Source organism: Leptodactylus fuscus, chromosome 4, assembly GCF_031893055.1.
Source record: "Leptodactylus fuscus isolate aLepFus1 chromosome 4, aLepFus1.hap2, whole genome shotgun sequence".
Classification (NCBI taxonomy): domain Eukaryota; kingdom Metazoa; phylum Chordata; class Amphibia; order Anura; family Leptodactylidae; genus Leptodactylus; species Leptodactylus fuscus.
The window spans coordinates 58662237-58680594 of NC_134268.1; the positions used below are offsets into that span (position 1 = coordinate 58662237).

At 43.1% G+C, this 18358-nt stretch overlaps 2 protein-coding genes across 2 annotated transcripts in view; both read left to right on the forward strand.

Moving 5' to 3' along the window:
- The window catches only part of LOC142200299 (transcription elongation factor A protein 1-like), a 524101-nt gene that overhangs the window by 275627 nt on the left and 230116 nt on the right, over window positions 1-18358 (forward strand). The gene's annotated exons all lie outside the window — the stretch shown is intronic.
- ATP6V1H (ATPase H+ transporting V1 subunit H) overlaps window positions 1-18358 on the forward strand; it is a 124158-nt gene that overhangs the window by 86189 nt on the left and 19611 nt on the right. Inside the window, exon 14 of the mRNA XM_075270548.1 lies at window positions 10939-11052. Within this exon, the coding sequence (XP_075126649.1) occupies window positions 10939-11052 (114 nt within the window). The remainder of the gene's footprint in view (window positions 1-10938; window positions 11053-18358) is intronic.

Genomic DNA, 18358 nt, shown 5'->3' on the forward strand with positions numbered 1-18358 from the left:
ACTCTCAGCTGACAGACGGGTGCGCTTGTCAGTGATGATGCCACCGGCTGCACTGAACACCCTCTCAGATAGGACGCTGGCGGCAGGACAGGACAGCACCTCCAAGGCATATAGGGCAAGTTCAAGCCACAGGTCCAACTTCGACACCCAATACGTGTAGGGCGCAGAGGGGTCGGAGAGGACAGGGCTGTGGTCGGAAAGGTATTCCCGCAACATGCGCCTATACTTCTCACGCCTGGTGACACTAGGACCCTCCGTGGCGGCACTTTGGCGAGGGGGTGCCATCAAGGTGTCCCAGACCTTAGACAGTGTGCCCCTCGTTTGTGTGGACCGGTGAGAACTTGGTTGCCTACTGGAGGAACTGCCCTCCCTGCCGCCAACGTCACATGCTGGAAACATCTCCATCATATTCTGCACCAATTGCCTGTGGCAAGCATTGATGCGATTGGCCCTCCCCTCTACCGGAATAAAAGACGAGATGTTGTTTTTATACCGGGGGTCAAGGATAGCAAAGATCCAGTACTGGTTGTCCTCCATGATTTTGACAATACGCTTGTCGGTTGTAAAGCACCCCAACATGAACTCAGCCATGTCTGCCACAGTGTTAGTTGGCATGACTCCTCTGGCCCCACCGGAAAGTTCAATCTCCATTTCCTCCTCATCCTCCATGTCTACCCATCCGCGCTGCAACAATGGGACGATTCGAAGTTGCCCGGAAGCCTCCTGTATCACCATCACATCATCGGACAACTCTTCTTCCTCCTCCTCCTCCTCCTCCTCCTCCATTAAACGCAGTGAAGCGGACAGATGTGTGGACCTACTCTCCAGCTGTGACGGATCGGATGCTATCCCTAACTCCTCTGTGTGATCTGAGTTATCCCTGATGTCAATCAGGGATTCTCTCAGAACACACAAGAGCGGGATTGTAAGGCTCACCATCGCATCCTCAGAGCTCACCCTCCTTGTGGACTCCTCAAAGACCCGTAGGATGTCACAAAGGTCTCTCATCCATGGCCACTCATGGATGTGAAACTGAGGCAGCTGACTTTGTGGCACCCTAGGGTTTTGTAGCTGGTATTCCATCAAAGGTCTCTGCTGCTCAACCACTCTATTCAACATCTGAAACGTTGAGTTCCAGCGTGTGGGGACGTCGCACAAAAGCCGGTGTTGTGGCACATGCAGGCGTTGCTGGAGAGATTTTAAGCTAGCAGCGGCTACTGTCGACTTGCGAAAGTGGGCGCACATGCGCCGCACTTTCACCAGTAGCTCTGGAACATTGGGGTAGCTCTTTAGGAAACGTTGCACCACTAGGTTGAAGACGTGGGCCAGGCATGGAACATGTTGGAGTCCGGCAAGCTCCAGAGCTGCTACCAGGTTCCGGCCGTTATCACAAACGACCATGCCTGGGCCCAGGTGCAGCGGCTCAAACCATATTGCCGTCTCATCGAGGAGGGCATCCCTCACCTCGGAGGCAGTGTGCTGTCTGTCCCCCAAGCTGATCAGCTTCAGCACAGCCTGCTGACGTCTACCAACGCCAGTGCTGCAACGTTTCCAACTCGTAGCTGGGGTCAATCTAACAGCGGAGGAGGTGGCGGAGGAGGAGGCGGTAGAGGAGGAGGAGGAGGGGGGTGTTCTTCTCGTGTCCCTGCCAGGAATGTTAGGCGGGGAGACGAGGTACACCGGGCCAGTTTGGGAAGCAGTCCCAGCCTCAACTACATTCACCCAGTGTGCCGTCAGTGAAATGTAGCGTCCCTGTCCGCATGCACTTGTCCACGCGTCGGTGGTCAAGTGGACCTTTGTGCAAAGCGCGGAACTAAGGGCCCGCCTGATGTTGAGTGACACGTGCTGGTGCAAGGCGGGGACGGCACACCGGGAGAAGTAGTGACGGCTAGGGACGGCATAGCGAGGTGCCGCAGTTGCCATCAGGTCCAGGAAGGCGGGAGTTTCAACAAGCCGGAACGCCAACATCTCCTGGGCCAGCAGTTTAGCGATGTTGGCGTTCAAGGCTTGCGCGTGTGGGTGGTTAGCAGTGTATTTCTGCCGCCGCTCCAATGTCTGAGAGATGGTGGGTTGTTGTAAAGAAACGCCTGATGGTGCCTTTGATGGTGCAGGAGAAGGAGATAAGACAGGACCAGGGGAGGATGAGGTAGAAGTCAACAAAGTGGCGGAGGCAGATGAAGTGGTGTCCTGGCTCGTCCTCTGGAGTGCATCGCCAGCACAGTCAGCAGTGGCAGTGGCAGAGGCAGAGGCAGTGGCAGAGGCAGTGGCAGTGGCGTGAACGGCAGGCGGCCTTTGTCCTGCCGTTGCTGCCTGCCACTGATTCCAGTGCTTGGATTCCAAATGACGGCGCATTGAAGTGGTGGACAGGTTGCTCTTCTCAGAGCCCCTAATCAATTTCGAGAGGCAAATTGTGCAGACAACACTATATCTGTCCTCGGCGCATTCCTTGAAAAAACTCCACACCTTCGAGAAACGTGCCCTCGAGGTGGGAGTTTTTCGGGGCTGGGTACGAACTGGAACATCTTGGGAGATTCCGGGTGTGGCCTGGCTTCGCCTAAGCTGCTGACCTCTGCCTCTGCCTCTAGCTACCCTTTTTGGTGCTGCACCTGCCTCAACATCCACACTACTTTCCCCGCTTGACATCCCCCCTGTCCAGGTCGGGTCAGTGTCCTCATCATCCACCACTTCCTCTTCCAACTCCTGTCTCATCTCCTCCTCCCGCACAATGCGCCGGTCAACTGGATGCCCTGACGGCAACTGCGTCACATCATCGTCGATGAGGGTGGGTTGCTGGTCATCCACCACCAAATCGAACGGAGATGGAGGAGACTCTAGTGTTTGAGCATCTGGACACAGATGCTCCTCTGTTAGGTTCGTGGAATCGTGACGTGGAGAGGCAGGTTGAGGGACAATGAAAGGAGCGGAGAACAGCTCTGGGGAGCAGGGACAGTTTGGGTTATTGTTCTGTAAAGCTTCGGAATTTTGGGAGGAAGGAAGACAAGACTGTTGGGTAATAGGAGGAGAGGAGGCAGAGTCTGACTGGCTGCTGGACAATGTGCTGTAAGCGTTCTCTGACAGCCATTGCAAGACCTGTTCCTGGTTCTCGGGCCTACTAAGGTTTGTACCCTGCAGTTTAGTTAATGTGGCAAGCAACCCTGGCACTGTGGAGTGGCGCAATGCTTGCTGCCCCACAGGAGTAGGCACGGGACGCCCTGTGGCTTCACTGCTACCTTGCTCCCCAGAACCATTCCCCCGACCTCGCCCACGGCCTCGTCCACGTCCCTTTCCGGGAGCCTTGCGCATTTTGAATTCCTAGTTAGAAATTGGCACTGTATACCAGTAGTAAAAATTGTGGGTGCACGTAACCCCAATATATTCTTTGAATTCCCAGTCAGACACTGGCACTATATGGCAGTAGCAAGAAATGAGGGTATTTATAACCCCAATATATTCTTTGAATTCCCAGTCAGACAATGGCACTGTATACCAGTAGTAAAAATTGTGGGTGCACGTAACCCCAATATATTCTTTGAATTACCAGTCAGAAACTGGCACTATATGGCAGTAGCAAGAAATGAGGGTATTTGTATTCCCAATATACTCTTTGAATTCCCAGTCAGACAATGGCACTGTATACCAGTAGTAAAAATTGTGGGTGCACGTAACCCCAATATATTCTTTGAATTACCAGTCAGAAACTGGCACTATATGGCAGTAGCAAGAAATGAGGGTATTTATAACCCCAATATATTCTTTGAATTCCCAGTCAGACAATGGCACTGTATACCAGTAGTAAAAATTGTGGGTGCACGTAACCCCAATATATTCTTTGAATTCCCAGTCAGAAACTGGCACTATATGGCAGTAGCAAGAAATGAGGGTATTTGTATTCCCAATATACTCTTTGAATTCCCAGTCAGACAATGGCACTGTATACCAGTAGTAAAAATTGTGGGTGCACGTAACCCCAATATATTCTTTGAATTACCAGTCAGAAACTGGCACTATATGGCAGTAGCAAGAAATGAGGGTATTTATAACCCCAATATATTCTTTGAATTCCCAGTCAGACAATGGCACTGTATACCAGTAGTAAAAATTGTGGGTGCACGTAACCCCAATATATTCTTTGAATTCCCAGTCAGAAACTGGCACTATATGGCAGTAGCAAGAAATGAGGGTATTTGTATTCCCAATATACTCTTTGAATTCCCAGTCAGACAATGGCACTGTATACCAGTAGTAAAAATTGTGGGTGCACGTAACCCCAATATATTCTTTGAATTACCAGTCAGAAACTGGCACTATATGGCAGTAGCAAGAAATGAGGGTATTTATAACCCCAATATATTCTTTGAATTCCCAGTGAGACAATGGCACTGTATACCAGTAGTAAAAATTGTGGGTGCACGTAACCCCAATATATTCTTTGAATTCCCAGTCAGAAACTGGCACTATATGGCAGTAGCAAGAAATGAGGGTATTTGTATTCCCAATATACTCTTTGAATTCCCAGTCAGACAATGGCACTGTATACCAGTAGTAAAAATTGTGGGTGCACGTAACCCCAATATATTCTTTGAATTACCAGTCAGAAACTGGCACTATATGGCAGTAGCAAGAAATGAGGGTATTTATAACCCCAATATATTCTTTGAATTCCCAGTCAGACAATGGCACTGTATACCAGTAGTAAAAATTGTGGGTGCACGTAACCCCAATATATTCTTTGAATTCCCAGTCAGAAACTGGCACTATATGGCAGTAGCAAGAAATGAGGGTATTTATAACCCCAATATATTCTTTGAATTCCCAGTCAGACAATGGCACTGTATACCAGTAGTAAAAATTGTGGGTGCACGTAACCCCAATATATTCTTTGAATTACCAGTCAGAAACTGGCACTATATGGCAGTAGCAAGAAATGAGGGTATTTGTATTCCCAATATACTCTTTGAATTCCCAGTCAGACAATGGCACTGTATACCAGTAGTAAAAATTGTGGGTGCACGTAACCCCAATATATTCTTTGAATTACCAGTCAGAAACTGGCACTATATGGCAGTAGCAAGAAATGAGGGTATTTATAACCCCAATATATTCTTTGAATTCCCAGTCAGACAATGGCACTGTATACCAGTAGTAAAAATTGTGGGTGCACGTAACCCCAATATATTCTTTGAATTCCCAGTCAGAAACTGGCACTATATGGCAGTAGCAAGAAATGAGGGTATTTGTATTCCCAATATACTCTTTGAATTCCCAGTCAAACAATGGCACTGTATACCAGTAGTAAAAATTGTGGGTGCACGTAACCCCAATATATTCTTTGAATTACCAGTCAGAAACTGGCACTATATGGCAGTAGCAAGAAATGAGGGTATTTATAACCCCAATATATTCTTTGAATTCCCAGTCAGACAATGGCACTGTATACCAGTAGTAAAAATTGTGGGTGCACGTAACCCCAATATATTCTTTGAATTACCAGTCAGAAACTGGCACTATATGGCAGTAGCAAGAAATGAGGGTATTTGTATTCCCAATATACTCTTTGAATTCCCAGTCAGACAATGGCACTGTATACCAGTAGTAAAAATTGTGGGTGCACGTAACCCCAATATATTCTTTGAATTACCAGTCAGAAACTGGCACTATATGGCAGTAGCAAGAAATGAGGGTATTTATAACCCCAATATATTCTTTGAATTCCCAGTCAGACAATGGCACTGTATACCAGTAGTAAAAATTGTGGGTGCACGTAACCCCAATATATTCTTTGAATTCCCAGTCAGACACTGGCACTATATGGCAGTAGCAAGAAATGAGGGTATTTGTATTCCCAATATATTCTTTGAATTCCCAGTCAGACAATGGCACTGTATACCAGTAGTAAAAATTGTGGGTGCACGTAACCCCAATATATTCTTTGAATTACCAGTCAGAAACTGGCACTATATGGCAGTAGCAAGAAATGAGGGTATTTGTATTCCCAATATACTCTTTGAATTCCCAGTCAGACAATGGCACTGTATACCAGTAGTAAAAATTGTGGGTGCACGTAACCCCAATATATTCTTTGAATTACCAGTCAGAAACTGGCACTATATGGCAGTAGCAAGAAATGAGGGTATTTATAACCCCAATATATTCTTTGAATTCCCAGTCAGACAATGGCACTGTATACCAGTAGTAAAAATTGTGGGTGCACGTAACCCCAATATATTCTTTGAATTACCAGTCAGAAACTGGCACTATATGGCAGTAGCAAGAAATGAGGGTATTTGTATTCCCAATATACTCTTTGAATTCCCAGTCAGACAATGGCACTGTATACCAGTAGTAAAAATTGTGGGTGCACGTAACCCCAATATATTCTTTGAATTACCAGTCAGAAACTGGCACTATATGGCAGTAGCAAGAAATGAGGGTATTTATAACCCCAATATATTCTTTGAATTCCCAGTCAGACAATGGCACTGTATACCAGTAGTAAAAATTGTGGGTGCACGTAACCCCAATATATTCTTTGAATTCCCAGTCAGAAACTGGCACTATATGGCAGTAGCAAGAAATGAGGGTATTTGTATTCCCAATATACTCTTTGAATTCCCAGTCAAACAATGGCACTGTATACCAGTAGTAAAAATTGTGGGTGCACGTAACCCCAATATATTCTTTGAATTACCAGTCAGAAACTGGCACTATATGGCAGTAGCAAGAAATGAGGGTATTTATAACCCCAATATATTCTTTGAATTCCCAGTCAGACAATGGCACTGTATACCAGTAGTAAAAATTGTGGGTGCACGTAACCCCAATATATTCTTTGAATTACCAGTCAGAAACTGGCACTATATGGCAGTAGCAAGAAATGAGGGTATTTGTATTCCCAATATACTCTTTGAATTCCCAGTCAGACAATGGCACTGTATACCAGTAGTAAAAATTGTGGGTGCACGTAACCCCAATATATTCTTTGAATTACCAGTCAGAAACTGGCACTATATGGCAGTAGCAAGAAATGAGGGTATTTATAACCCCAATATATTCTTTGAATTCCCAGTCAGACAATGGCACTGTATACCAGTAGTAAAAATTGTGGGTGCACGTAACCCCAATATATTCTTTGAATTCCCAGTCAGACACTGGCACTATATGGCAGTAGCAAGAAATGAGGGTATTTGTATTCCCAATATATTCTTTGAATTCCCAGTCAGACAATGGCACTGTATACCAGTAGTAAAAATTGTGGGTGCACGTAACCCCAATATATTCTTTGAATTACCAGTCAGACACTGGCACTATATGGCAGTAGCAAGAAATGAGGGTATTTGTATTCCCAATATATTCTTTGAATTCCCAGTCAGACAATGGCACTGTATACCAGTAGTAAAAATTGTGGGTGCACGTAACCCCAATATATTCTTTGAATTCCCAGTCAGACACTGGCACTATATGGCAGTAGCAAGAAATGAGGGTATTTGTATTCCCAATATATTCTTTGAATTCCCAGTCAGACAATGGCACTGTATACCAGTAGTAAAAATTGTGGGTGCACGTAACCCCAATATATTCTTTGAATTCCCAGTCGGAAACTGGCACTATATGGCAGTAGCAAGAAATGAGGGTATTTATAACCCCAATATATTCTTTGAATTCCCAGTCAGACAATGGCACTGTATACCAGTAGTAAAAATTGTGGGTGCACGTAACCCCAATATATTCTTTGAATTACCAGTCAGAAACTGGCACTATATGGCAGTAGCAAGAAATGAGGGTATTTATAACCCCAATATATTCTTTGAATTCCCAGTCAGACAATGGCACTGTATACCAGTAGTAAAAATTGTGGGTGCACGTAACCCCAATATATTCTTTGAATTCCCAGTCAGAAACTGGCACTATATGGCAGTAGCAAGAAATGAGGGTATTTGTATTCCCAATATACTCTTTGAATTCCCAGTCAAACAATGGCACTGTATACCAGTAGTAAAAATTGTGGGTGCACGTAACCCCAATATATTCTTTGAATTACCAGTCAGAAACTGGCACTATATGGCAGTAGCAAGAAATGAGGGTATTTATAACCCCAATATATTCTTTGAATTCCCAGTCAGACAATGGCACTGTATACCAGTAGTAAAAATTGTGGGTGCACGTAACCCCAATATATTCTTTGAATTACCAGTCAGAAACTGGCACTATATGGCAGTAGCAAGAAATGAGGGTATTTGTATTCCCAATATATTCTTTGAATTCCCAGTCAGACAATGGCACTGTATACCAGTAGTAAAAATTGTGGGTGCACGTAACCCCAATATATTCTTTGAATTACCAGTCAGAAACTGGCACTATATGGCAGTAGCAAGAAATGAGGGTATTTGTATTCCCAATATACTCTTTGAATTCCCAGTCAGACAATGGCACTGTATACCAGTAGTAAAAATTGTGGGTGCACGTAACCCCAATATATTCTTTGAATTACCAGTCAGAAACTGGCACTATATGGCAGTAGCAAGAAATGAGGGTATTTATAACCCCAATATATTCTTTGAATTCCCAGTCAGACAATGGCACTGTATACCAGTAGTAAAAATTGTGGGTGCACGTAACCCCAATATATTCTTTGAATTACCAGTCAGACACTGGCACTATATGGCAGTAGCAAGAAATGAGGGTATTTGTATTCCCAATATATTCTTTGAATTCCCAGTCAGACAATGGCACTGTATACCAGTAGTAAAAATTGTGGGTGCACGTAACCCCAATATATTCTTTGAATTACCAGTCAGAAACTGGCACTATATGGCAGTAGCAAGAAATGAGGGTATTTGTATTCCCAATATATTCTTTGAATTCCCAGTCAGACAATGGCACTGTATACCAGTAGTAAAAATTGTGGGTGTATATAGCCCCAATTCTATTGCTAGGGGACTTGCAGGGTATTTCTGGGGTGAAGGTGGGGGGGCACACCGTTGGAACGGGTATCGGGGTATATATCGGGTATACGGGAATACACTGACAGTGTATTCCATTCAGGATCCTGGGAAAGCTGGGTTGCGGCGATTGAGCCCGTCAGTGCCACGTTACACTGACAAGCTTCTCCCTGGAATTTAGCTCTTACAAGAGCTGTTGGTTGTCTTCTCCTTCCTATCCTAGCCTGTCCCTGCCTACCCAGAATCTAAGCCCTAGCTAGCTGGACGGAAACCTCCGTCCTCGGTGAATTGCAAGCTCAGAATGACGCGAACCTGGGCGGCGCTGTTCTTTTAAATTAGAGGTCACATGTTTTCGGCAGCCAATGGGTTTTGCCTACTTTTTTCAACGTCACCGGTGTCGTAGTTCCTGTCCCACCTACCCTGCGCTGTTATTGGAGCAAAAAAGGCGCCAGGGAAGGTGGGAGGGGAATCGAGTAATGGCGCACTTTACCACGCGGTGTTCGATTCGATTCGAACATGCCGAACAGCCTAATATCCGATCGAACATGAGTTCGATAGAACACTGTTCGCTCATCTCTACTAAACACCAGCAGTGTAAGGACATGTAAAGGAAGGTACACAGAAGAATATTTACCTTCTATAGTTCATCGTCTGTAATATTGTTCTCTATAGTCCTTTGTTCCCGTCACAGACCTGCAGTGATGCAAGTTGTCTTATCAACTGCATTATATTCAAATGAAAGACGTTTCAAGCAAGTGAATGACTCTAATAAACCACATAGAACACTCTCTTTGTCTGGATTAGAAACACAGATTTTACTCCCTAATGTACATGTCCTAAGAAATTTTTAACTTGCATCAGGCCCTGCTCTGCTTAGATTTCCAGGTAGTTGTCTGAAGTTCAGACTAGCACTATGGCACATAGTGACCCACCTCCGCCTTTGTTTGTCCGAGTGGGCTTTGTCACCCATTTCCTGCCATATCAGGGTGGGTGCAGGAGGTGGAGAGCTAATGGACTCGGCCAAAGTCAGGATAGCAGTAGTGGGGATCGGTGGAGGTGAGTATACCTTCTTTTGTTATGTTTAGCCATATGCAGATCTGGCTTATATTTTCTAAATATTTGGAAATCCCTTTTAGGCTAAAGCCCGACGTTGAGGAAATGCAGCTTTTTTGTTGCAGATTTTAATTTTTTTAAGCCAAAGTCAGGAATGGATTGAGCAAAAGGGAAAAGTATAAAAACTTCCTATATATCGCACGTTCCTTTTGTAAACATTCTTTGCTTTGGCTCAAAAAAACACCTGCGCCCGCTCTCCGTTTTGTGGGTTTCCGTCTTCTGCTGACAGAAGACGGAAACCCGGCATTCAGTGTCCAGCCGTGGACGCCCGTGAGTGTCTTCTGGTCTCTGTGGCGAAACTGTTTATTTTTAGACAGAAGACGCTCACAGGCAGGCACTTTGCAAACCCATTCAAATGAGTTTCTGTCTCCTGTCCAGTCTCCTGTCCAGTTTCTCGAGCAGGAAACGGAAACCTGCAAAGCGGAAACCGGGTGCAGGTGTGAACCCACCCTTAAATCTGCAACAAAAAAAGTTGTGTTTCCGCAACGTGTGGCCTCAGCCTTAAGCACAAACATAAAGTGTCAGAATATAGCACACAGACACAATTTCACGTCACATGCAATACATTCTTCTCTTTTTACTTGGTAAGCAGCAGGATCTCCTTGAATTACCAGCCTATTGTAGGTGGATGGATGTCAGGTGCTTATCACAAGATTTCAGCACCATGTTCCCTGTATAACAGAGGTTATATACATATGAATGCATTATTGAAAATAAAAACTATAAACCCATGATGTATTATGCTATAGTTAATAATGTATGTCTTATAGAAGATGAGAAGAACCTGCTTTATACTCATGAGTCATGAAATTCTGAAAATCTTCTTAGGTAAATCTGTCAGCCGGTGCTAGCGATCAATATGACAAGTCCTTTCTTCATCTTTCAGGGTGATTGAGCAGTTGGGTGGGAAGCAGCTGGTAATGAACCACATGCATCATGAAGACCAGCAGGTCCGCTACAATGCTTTGCTAGCAGTGCAGAAATTGATGGTCCATAATTGGTAAGTTTCAGCTTGTGAATAAGTGCTCCTAATTCTGATAAATGAGTTTTGTAGAAAGCGAAGAGGACGGCTGTGGTTTAATTCATCTCATTCGTACAGGTAGCTGGATGTTATGACTTTAGTCTGGAATTAAAGGACAGATTGCTGGATTATCCAACAATGATATAAGTTAGCAGTGAAATGTATCTGAAATCTACTAGCCGTTATGAACAAAATATGGTTGTATTTTCTCATGGGTCAGATTTAGTATACTTTAAACCTTCAGATTATTCTTATTACCCTTTTGATCCTACATATTTCATCCTGTAATCCTCAGGACTCATAAGGGAATTTCGTGCATACAATAATGTCCTGGGTAAGATGAGTGGAGTAAGATCCAGTGGATAAGATGAGCTTCCTACTTACTCATGCAGTGGTAGGCTGGTGGTACCGCTAGTGGGTGGCATCTTCACAATGGGGAGAGGCGGTGTAGTTGGTGCCAACATCTGAATGGGATTGCTTTATATTTTTGCCTAGTTTAAGAGAGTCTACCACTACCCAAGCCACTTATATACTGTCGTAGAGCTGGTTAGTGACATAGTGCACATATTGTTCTCATGTCAAAATGGAATCTTGCTACTAATAAATTAAAATTCAATTTAACATGCAAATTAGCTGCACTTGGGGCAGATCCACACCTGCTGGAGCACCATCTTCTTTTGTGATTGCTCCACAGAAAACATCTTAGTCTTTTTGAGTTGAGGTAGCACTGGGTGACAGCCACAAAAGAAAATTGGATGCTCCAGCTGGTGTGGCCTTATCTTTAATGTGCCGAACAGTTCATTTGTACATGCAATAAAAGTTGAACAAAAGCAGATTGTGCTTTGACATGAGACAGGTATGTTCACCACTACATCAACATAGAAGTGGATTAGAGGAGGTTTTTGTGTTGGTAGACTCCCATTAATCGGGCTGTCCAGAATGTTTTAGTGCTATGGTAGAAGGCTGGGGAAAGTCAGAAATTTAAAAAAAAAAAATAATAATAATGGTACTCCGGTGTCCTAGGCTGCTGTCTGCTCCCACAGCAACCCATGGTTTTTCCAGTAGTAGTTGGCGCTGCATGCGACCAGTGAGTCCAATCGGCAACCCAATGAAAGAACCAGGACTTCACAGGTAACTGATATGAATGAAGTCCTGTGTCCTTTCTTAAAGTTGCTGATTGGATTCATTGGTCATTTGACTTCCACTGGTAAAGCCCCGTGGCACTACAGGACCAGACCAGCCTGGGACACCAAAGCACTGGGCACTAGTAAGTGTTTTTTTTTTTTTTTTTGTTATTATTGTTGTTGTTTTTGTAACCTTCCCCAGACTCCACTTTAAAAAAAAAAAAAAAAGTTTTTTTCTGGACAGCCCCTTCATGTACATTGATACCTAATTTAATTAAATGGAACATGTTAGTGCATTTTGAGACCCTAAACCCACCAACCTTGTGGACCTGGAGTTTTGGTGTTCCAAATAGCCCTCTTTTAATGCCATCCGTGCCTGCAATGACAATGAATATACTTACCTGGCTCTGGTACTCCTCCTGCTGTTACACTTTCTCAGTGAAAGCAAAGGAGTACACCTTGACTTCATTGAAAAACTGCACAGGCACCAGGAGCACCAGGAAGGAGTCAGATACCGCTCATTGGAATCCTCCTTAGGCAAGTATAAAGTTTTTTTTTTTGGTTTTTTTTAATGCAGGTACGGATAGCATTGCTACAGGTCTATATGGGACACTAAACTTCTGGTCCATAAGGGTGGTTTATTGTCCCATGTTGACCTCGGTCTCATATCAACCTGACCGATCTCCTTTAAAACGACCACAAGGGAGCAAAGACTTCCTGGAGAGAGAGAAAAATCTTAATAAAAGAAGTGCATAAGCCATTAGTTTTATTACCTCCCTCTTAAGGTTTTATTCAAGCTAAGTGACCTTTGAGACCTGCTTATGTAATCTTGCATAATTATTTCTTACTAATAACCTTGGCGGATGTATATACACGTAACTGCGAGTGGTATTTTCTCAACAGCATAAAACTGAATGTGGAAGCAATGTGGTACATTATCAATATAGCCTAGAAATAGGGTTATAGGGTGCTGAAGGGACAGCGACTCAGTGGAGAGTCACATCCTCTTTCTCAGTAGTGTTTTTCATCTTAAACCTGGTCCACCCAGTAGAGAAGACCACATTTTTTTTTCTTTCCAGTTTTTATTAATAGTTTATACTGGAATTGTATTAAAAATTCTAAAGTAGGTTAATAATATTAAACAAATGGTCATACACTGATGTATATATGACAGACATAAGAAATGTGCATTATTTATAGAGATGAGCGAACACTGTTCAGATCAGCCGATCCGAACAGCACGCTCCCACAGAAATGAATAGAAGCACCTGTGACGCCAGCCAGCCACCGGCAAAGTCAGCGTCACAGGTGCTTCCATTCATTTCTATGGGAGCGTGCTGTTCAGATCGGCTGATCTGAACAGTGTTCGCTCATCTCTATTATTAAACTGAGTCTGTCACCAGGAAACTCAATGCCACACCAGCCTTGTTGCAAGTGCAGGGGACGTTGTGTTGAGCACCATCTTAACTTTAGATAATCCAAAAGAAATACAGTTTCCTCAAAAAGGCCGTACAGTGAGCCATGCCAGAGTATCTGGATTTCAGATATGGAGCCATAGACACCCCCCCTTTTGAGTGACATTTGCATTATTGTAAAAAATACTGTTTTGAGGAACTGGTACAATTTAAAGGTATGATAGTGCGCAGTATAATGTCCCCTACAATCTTCTGTGGCTGACTTGATATTGAGTCTCCTGGGAATAAACTCCCTTTAAGAAGTGGTCTATGCAGGTGGTATACAGGGGACGAGCGTTGAAATGAAGGAACCCCAGAGTGTAACTGTACCAGTCTACATTTTAATGAATAGTGAATAAATCTATGAACGCCTCAACCAGTATGAAATCTGTATATAGAATTTTCTTTTCATTTCAAATATAAATCTGTGTTTTCAGTTTTATTGGCTGGAAGTAAATTAAATTGACGAAACTTCAGGCGACAACTGTGATAAAATCACCTGTAATAAAACTGAGATTTTATACAACTTGCTTGCAGACATAGTAACTTTATGCCTGCTCATTGGTAATTCATTGATTCTTCTTGATAACCTATATGGAATAACTTTACATAAATGATGCAATTCATATTTTTTTTACCTTTCAGATAGGTTCGGTTTTTCTATAAGGTTTTATAGTTTAGGCCGTGTACACATTGGTGGTGGCAGTGATGGTCTCCTCTGCTGTGTTGTACCTTCCAGAGATATCCAGGTAGCTAGAGCAAATAATCGTAGCCTTGTACAAAAGGTTGTCAGGCAAGTTAGTGCACTCTGCCAGCTATGTTCGCTTAGTTGAGCTTGAGCTCTATAATGTACAGGAGAGCAGCCTATTCACATGTATATCTGTAAGGGTGTGTTCATATGGAGGAAGTTTTCTGGTATATATTATAGTAAATATGGATGGATGGCCCGAGTCCTTATGCGATAAAATATGACCACAATTCTTGTAACTTAAAAAGTGATGAGATAATAGCAAAATATTTCCTTAAAGAGGACCTTTCACCACCTCCGACAAGTCCAGCTAATAATTGCTGCTGCACTGATTGTGGCACCTTGGAATTTTTTCTCTAGCTCACACCATTCCTGAACAATTAAAGCTATTAATTTTGTTGCCTAATATACTATTTAGGCTCTGCACTGTAAGGACAGTGGTGTCAGGTAGGAGCAAACAAGGGGTGTGATTCTGAGTTATGACACTGTCTGTCTCTGACTGGAGATCAGAATCACCTGCCCCTGCCTGACACCGCTCTTCTGACATTACAGAGCTTAACTAGCACATTAGGCACCAAAACTACCTGCGCTTGTTGCTATGGAATGGGGGGGAACTAGAGAGAAAATTTTAACTGCACTGGAATTAGTTGAGCGGCGCCTATTAACAAATGCTAAGAATTTGAATTGCTGAAGGAGGTGAAAGGTCCTCTTTTAAAGGGAATCTGTTAGGGCGAGTTGGGACTCTACCCCACCCATAGGCCCTTATGGAACGGGGTTTAGTTTCCCAATTCACCCTGTTATCAGACCATTTGTGCTCGTAAAAAAACTAAAAAAAAACGTTATACTTCCTCTGCTGCTGTATTCCTCACACCAGCACAGTTCTTCACTGAAGCCAGAGGAGTATACTTTGGCTTCAGTGCACATGCCCCATTCCTATACCGTAGGGATAGGAAAGACCATTGAGGAGCTTTTACACAGACAGAGGCATCAAGCGGCTTCAGCTCCAGACTGTCTTCCACTGATCATCTTGTGAAACATTAAGCATCTACGATTAATACCGCTCTGTAATACGCTCCTGGCTGTGCTATCTCTTGCACATCCTACTCTTCAGTCATGACTACGTCTACTATTATTATACCATCAGCTGAGATCTGAAGGTGACATTACAAAACACAAAGAAACGCTGAGCGACACAATAGTGTGATACTGTTTCGGAAGGTCTAATAAAAGTAGTGTAAAGTAGGAGAGCCTAGATGGCCTCTTACCTTCAATACTGTAGTTGTGAGAAGTTACAACAACCAATAAGCACAAATAAGACCCCATTTTGGGTGGCAGCGTTCCTGTCATTACGTTGCGTGGAAACGTTAAACAATGTGAGCAGAATTGGGGTGGATCATCCACAACTGTGCTCTCATTACAAAAACAGCTTCCACCAAGATAAATGGCTTTAATTGCTTTACAATTCTTATTTTCATGTACAATAGGAGATGCCCAGAGAGACTTCCAGGTGACGAGAAGGATTTTTTTTTGTATTATCAATTAGAGCGTAATAATCTCACTTTATTCAGATACTGAACTCAGGGGGCATTCACACAGCGCAGTTAACTATCTGAGACTGGATGAAATGCATTGAAAAGGCTGATGCAAAAAATAAAGTAATAAAAATAAGATCTTTCCAAGCATGTTGGTTGACAAGTTTCTTGTGATAAATAAAAATTCTGGAAGACCGAGACACTTGAGAAAACATTTCAAAGGGAAACAGAATTTAAAGGGATTGTACCTGTACAAACATGACTGATTCTCTTTCAGAAAATGTGCCACACCTTTATTAATATGAAGACGTACCACATACAACCTGCTGACAGGGGTGGCGCTGTTCCTGGAAACAACCAGATTTTTCTAAACCTGTATAACCTCTTTCACCCCTTATGGCAGAATGTAGTACATGTATGCCATCAAGAGGGATGCTTAGCACTCAGTGCCGTATATGTATGTCATCAGCAAGGGATGGTCAGAGCCCAAATCTGTATACGTATGTCATCAGCGATGTATGGTTAGCACACAATGCTGCACATTTATGTCATCAGTGTGAGATGGATATTGTACATATGTGTCATCTGTGTAGGATGGTTGGCATACAGTATGGTGTATGTATATCATCCATAAGGAATGGTTAGCACGCAGTGCTGTATATGTATGTCATCTGTGAGGGATGGTTAATGTACTGTGTAGGGGGACACTAAGGACTATTATATATAATGATACTGTATAGGGGGTGCTAATGCAGCATTAGTGCCCCACATAGTATAATAATCCCTAACACAACTGACAGTTCATTTACCCTGTCCTCTTAGAACTAACACTGTACATTAGAATAGGGGCAGCAGGAATTGGCAATGGTCCCTGCTGCCAGCCCATAAGTAATATGTCGTGAGCAGGCAGCAGTCTATAGATTTCTAGTATAATTCACACCACTAAACTGGCTATAGGAAAGTGGTGAATACCACCACCGATCCTGAGGAATGGAGCAGGGGTTGGGGTTATGTTTTACCTTTGTTGTGAATGCCACCAGGCTGAATGTAGGCATACCCCTGGTGCTTGGGATACATCCCTCACCCATTCACTTTAATGGGAGCGCCAGAAATTGCCCAATCTTGTATTGTACTTTGGCTGTCTCCGCCACTCCCATTGAAGTGAAAGTGCCCCATCCTGCAGGGGAACACCTACATTCACCGATCCTTTGCATAGTGGATTAATATGCTTTGTGTCATTCCTTTAAGATGTAAAGCTGATGCAAACGTAACTGTTCCGTAGTCCATATACAGAGCAGATACTGTTTTCTGGGCTTGCATTTTATAGGCACAATCTTGAAGGTTGAGATAATGTCATTCAGTACATCAGTGAATTCTTTATGGCCATGGATAGCAATAGAACGATCATCTCCAACCTGTCTCTATATTTCACAAGCTGAGTGCTGGAGTCACATTATGTCCTGTAGGCAGTGTTCTTTGCCTTCTGGTCATTAACCCTTTACATCTGTTGTCAAATGTAATATCTAGATGAAGCCAAGCCAGTAAATAGGGCTTGATGTTAACAGCGGCCATTGTATATGTAATTGACTTTCCTCTGTCTCTAAAAGCCTTCTCTGTCTGACCATTTAAGTCCTAATGTTGTTAAAGGTTTTGTAGCGTTTTCTCCTAAGATCGCCAGCATGTGCGCAATGAACCATCTTACATCCATTCTCATTAAAACGGTCTTAAGGATTTCCTTGATGCTTTTCTGTATAGAAATACATATTAACATTTATCTTTAGAATCCCAGGAAATGGCTAATACCGGCTTCCAATTGCAGTAACAACGTCCCTGACGTGTGTTGGCCATTTGAGGGCTTTATTTTTAGTCCTCCTATCCATTCCCAGTCCATGTATGCTTTATAATTGTGGCGTTTGGTAGTTTTATTAAGTGTTTTAACTAGCATATCCCTCTTAAATATAGCTCCGTAACCCGTCCTCATAAAGGGTTTTATCGCAGTGCACATACAAAGCAGTTCAGTCTCTTAATACATGTTATTCCTGTTATGTACCAGTTACATGTTCTTATAATGCAGCCAGCCATATAAGCCTTACTAATAGTTGCCATGGCTGTGTCCAGGAATCTATAATGTCGTCTTATATATTTTTGTTTTCTATATTTATAATGATAAAGAAGAAGAAAAATGTACAGTATATATAACATATATGTTAAAGCGAGTCTGACATTACAACCCATTATATCATCCTGATATGATAGGTTAGGGTCACCTTAATATTACAGTTCTTTCAATACGCAGCTGTTGCTCCAAAAAGGTAAATGGCAATACCTTGGTTGCTCCAAACAGCTAATTTACATATCGGCAGGGGTATCCTGGCAATGATTCACAAGTAGAAAACACTGTTAGGTTAGGGTCACCTGAATGTATCT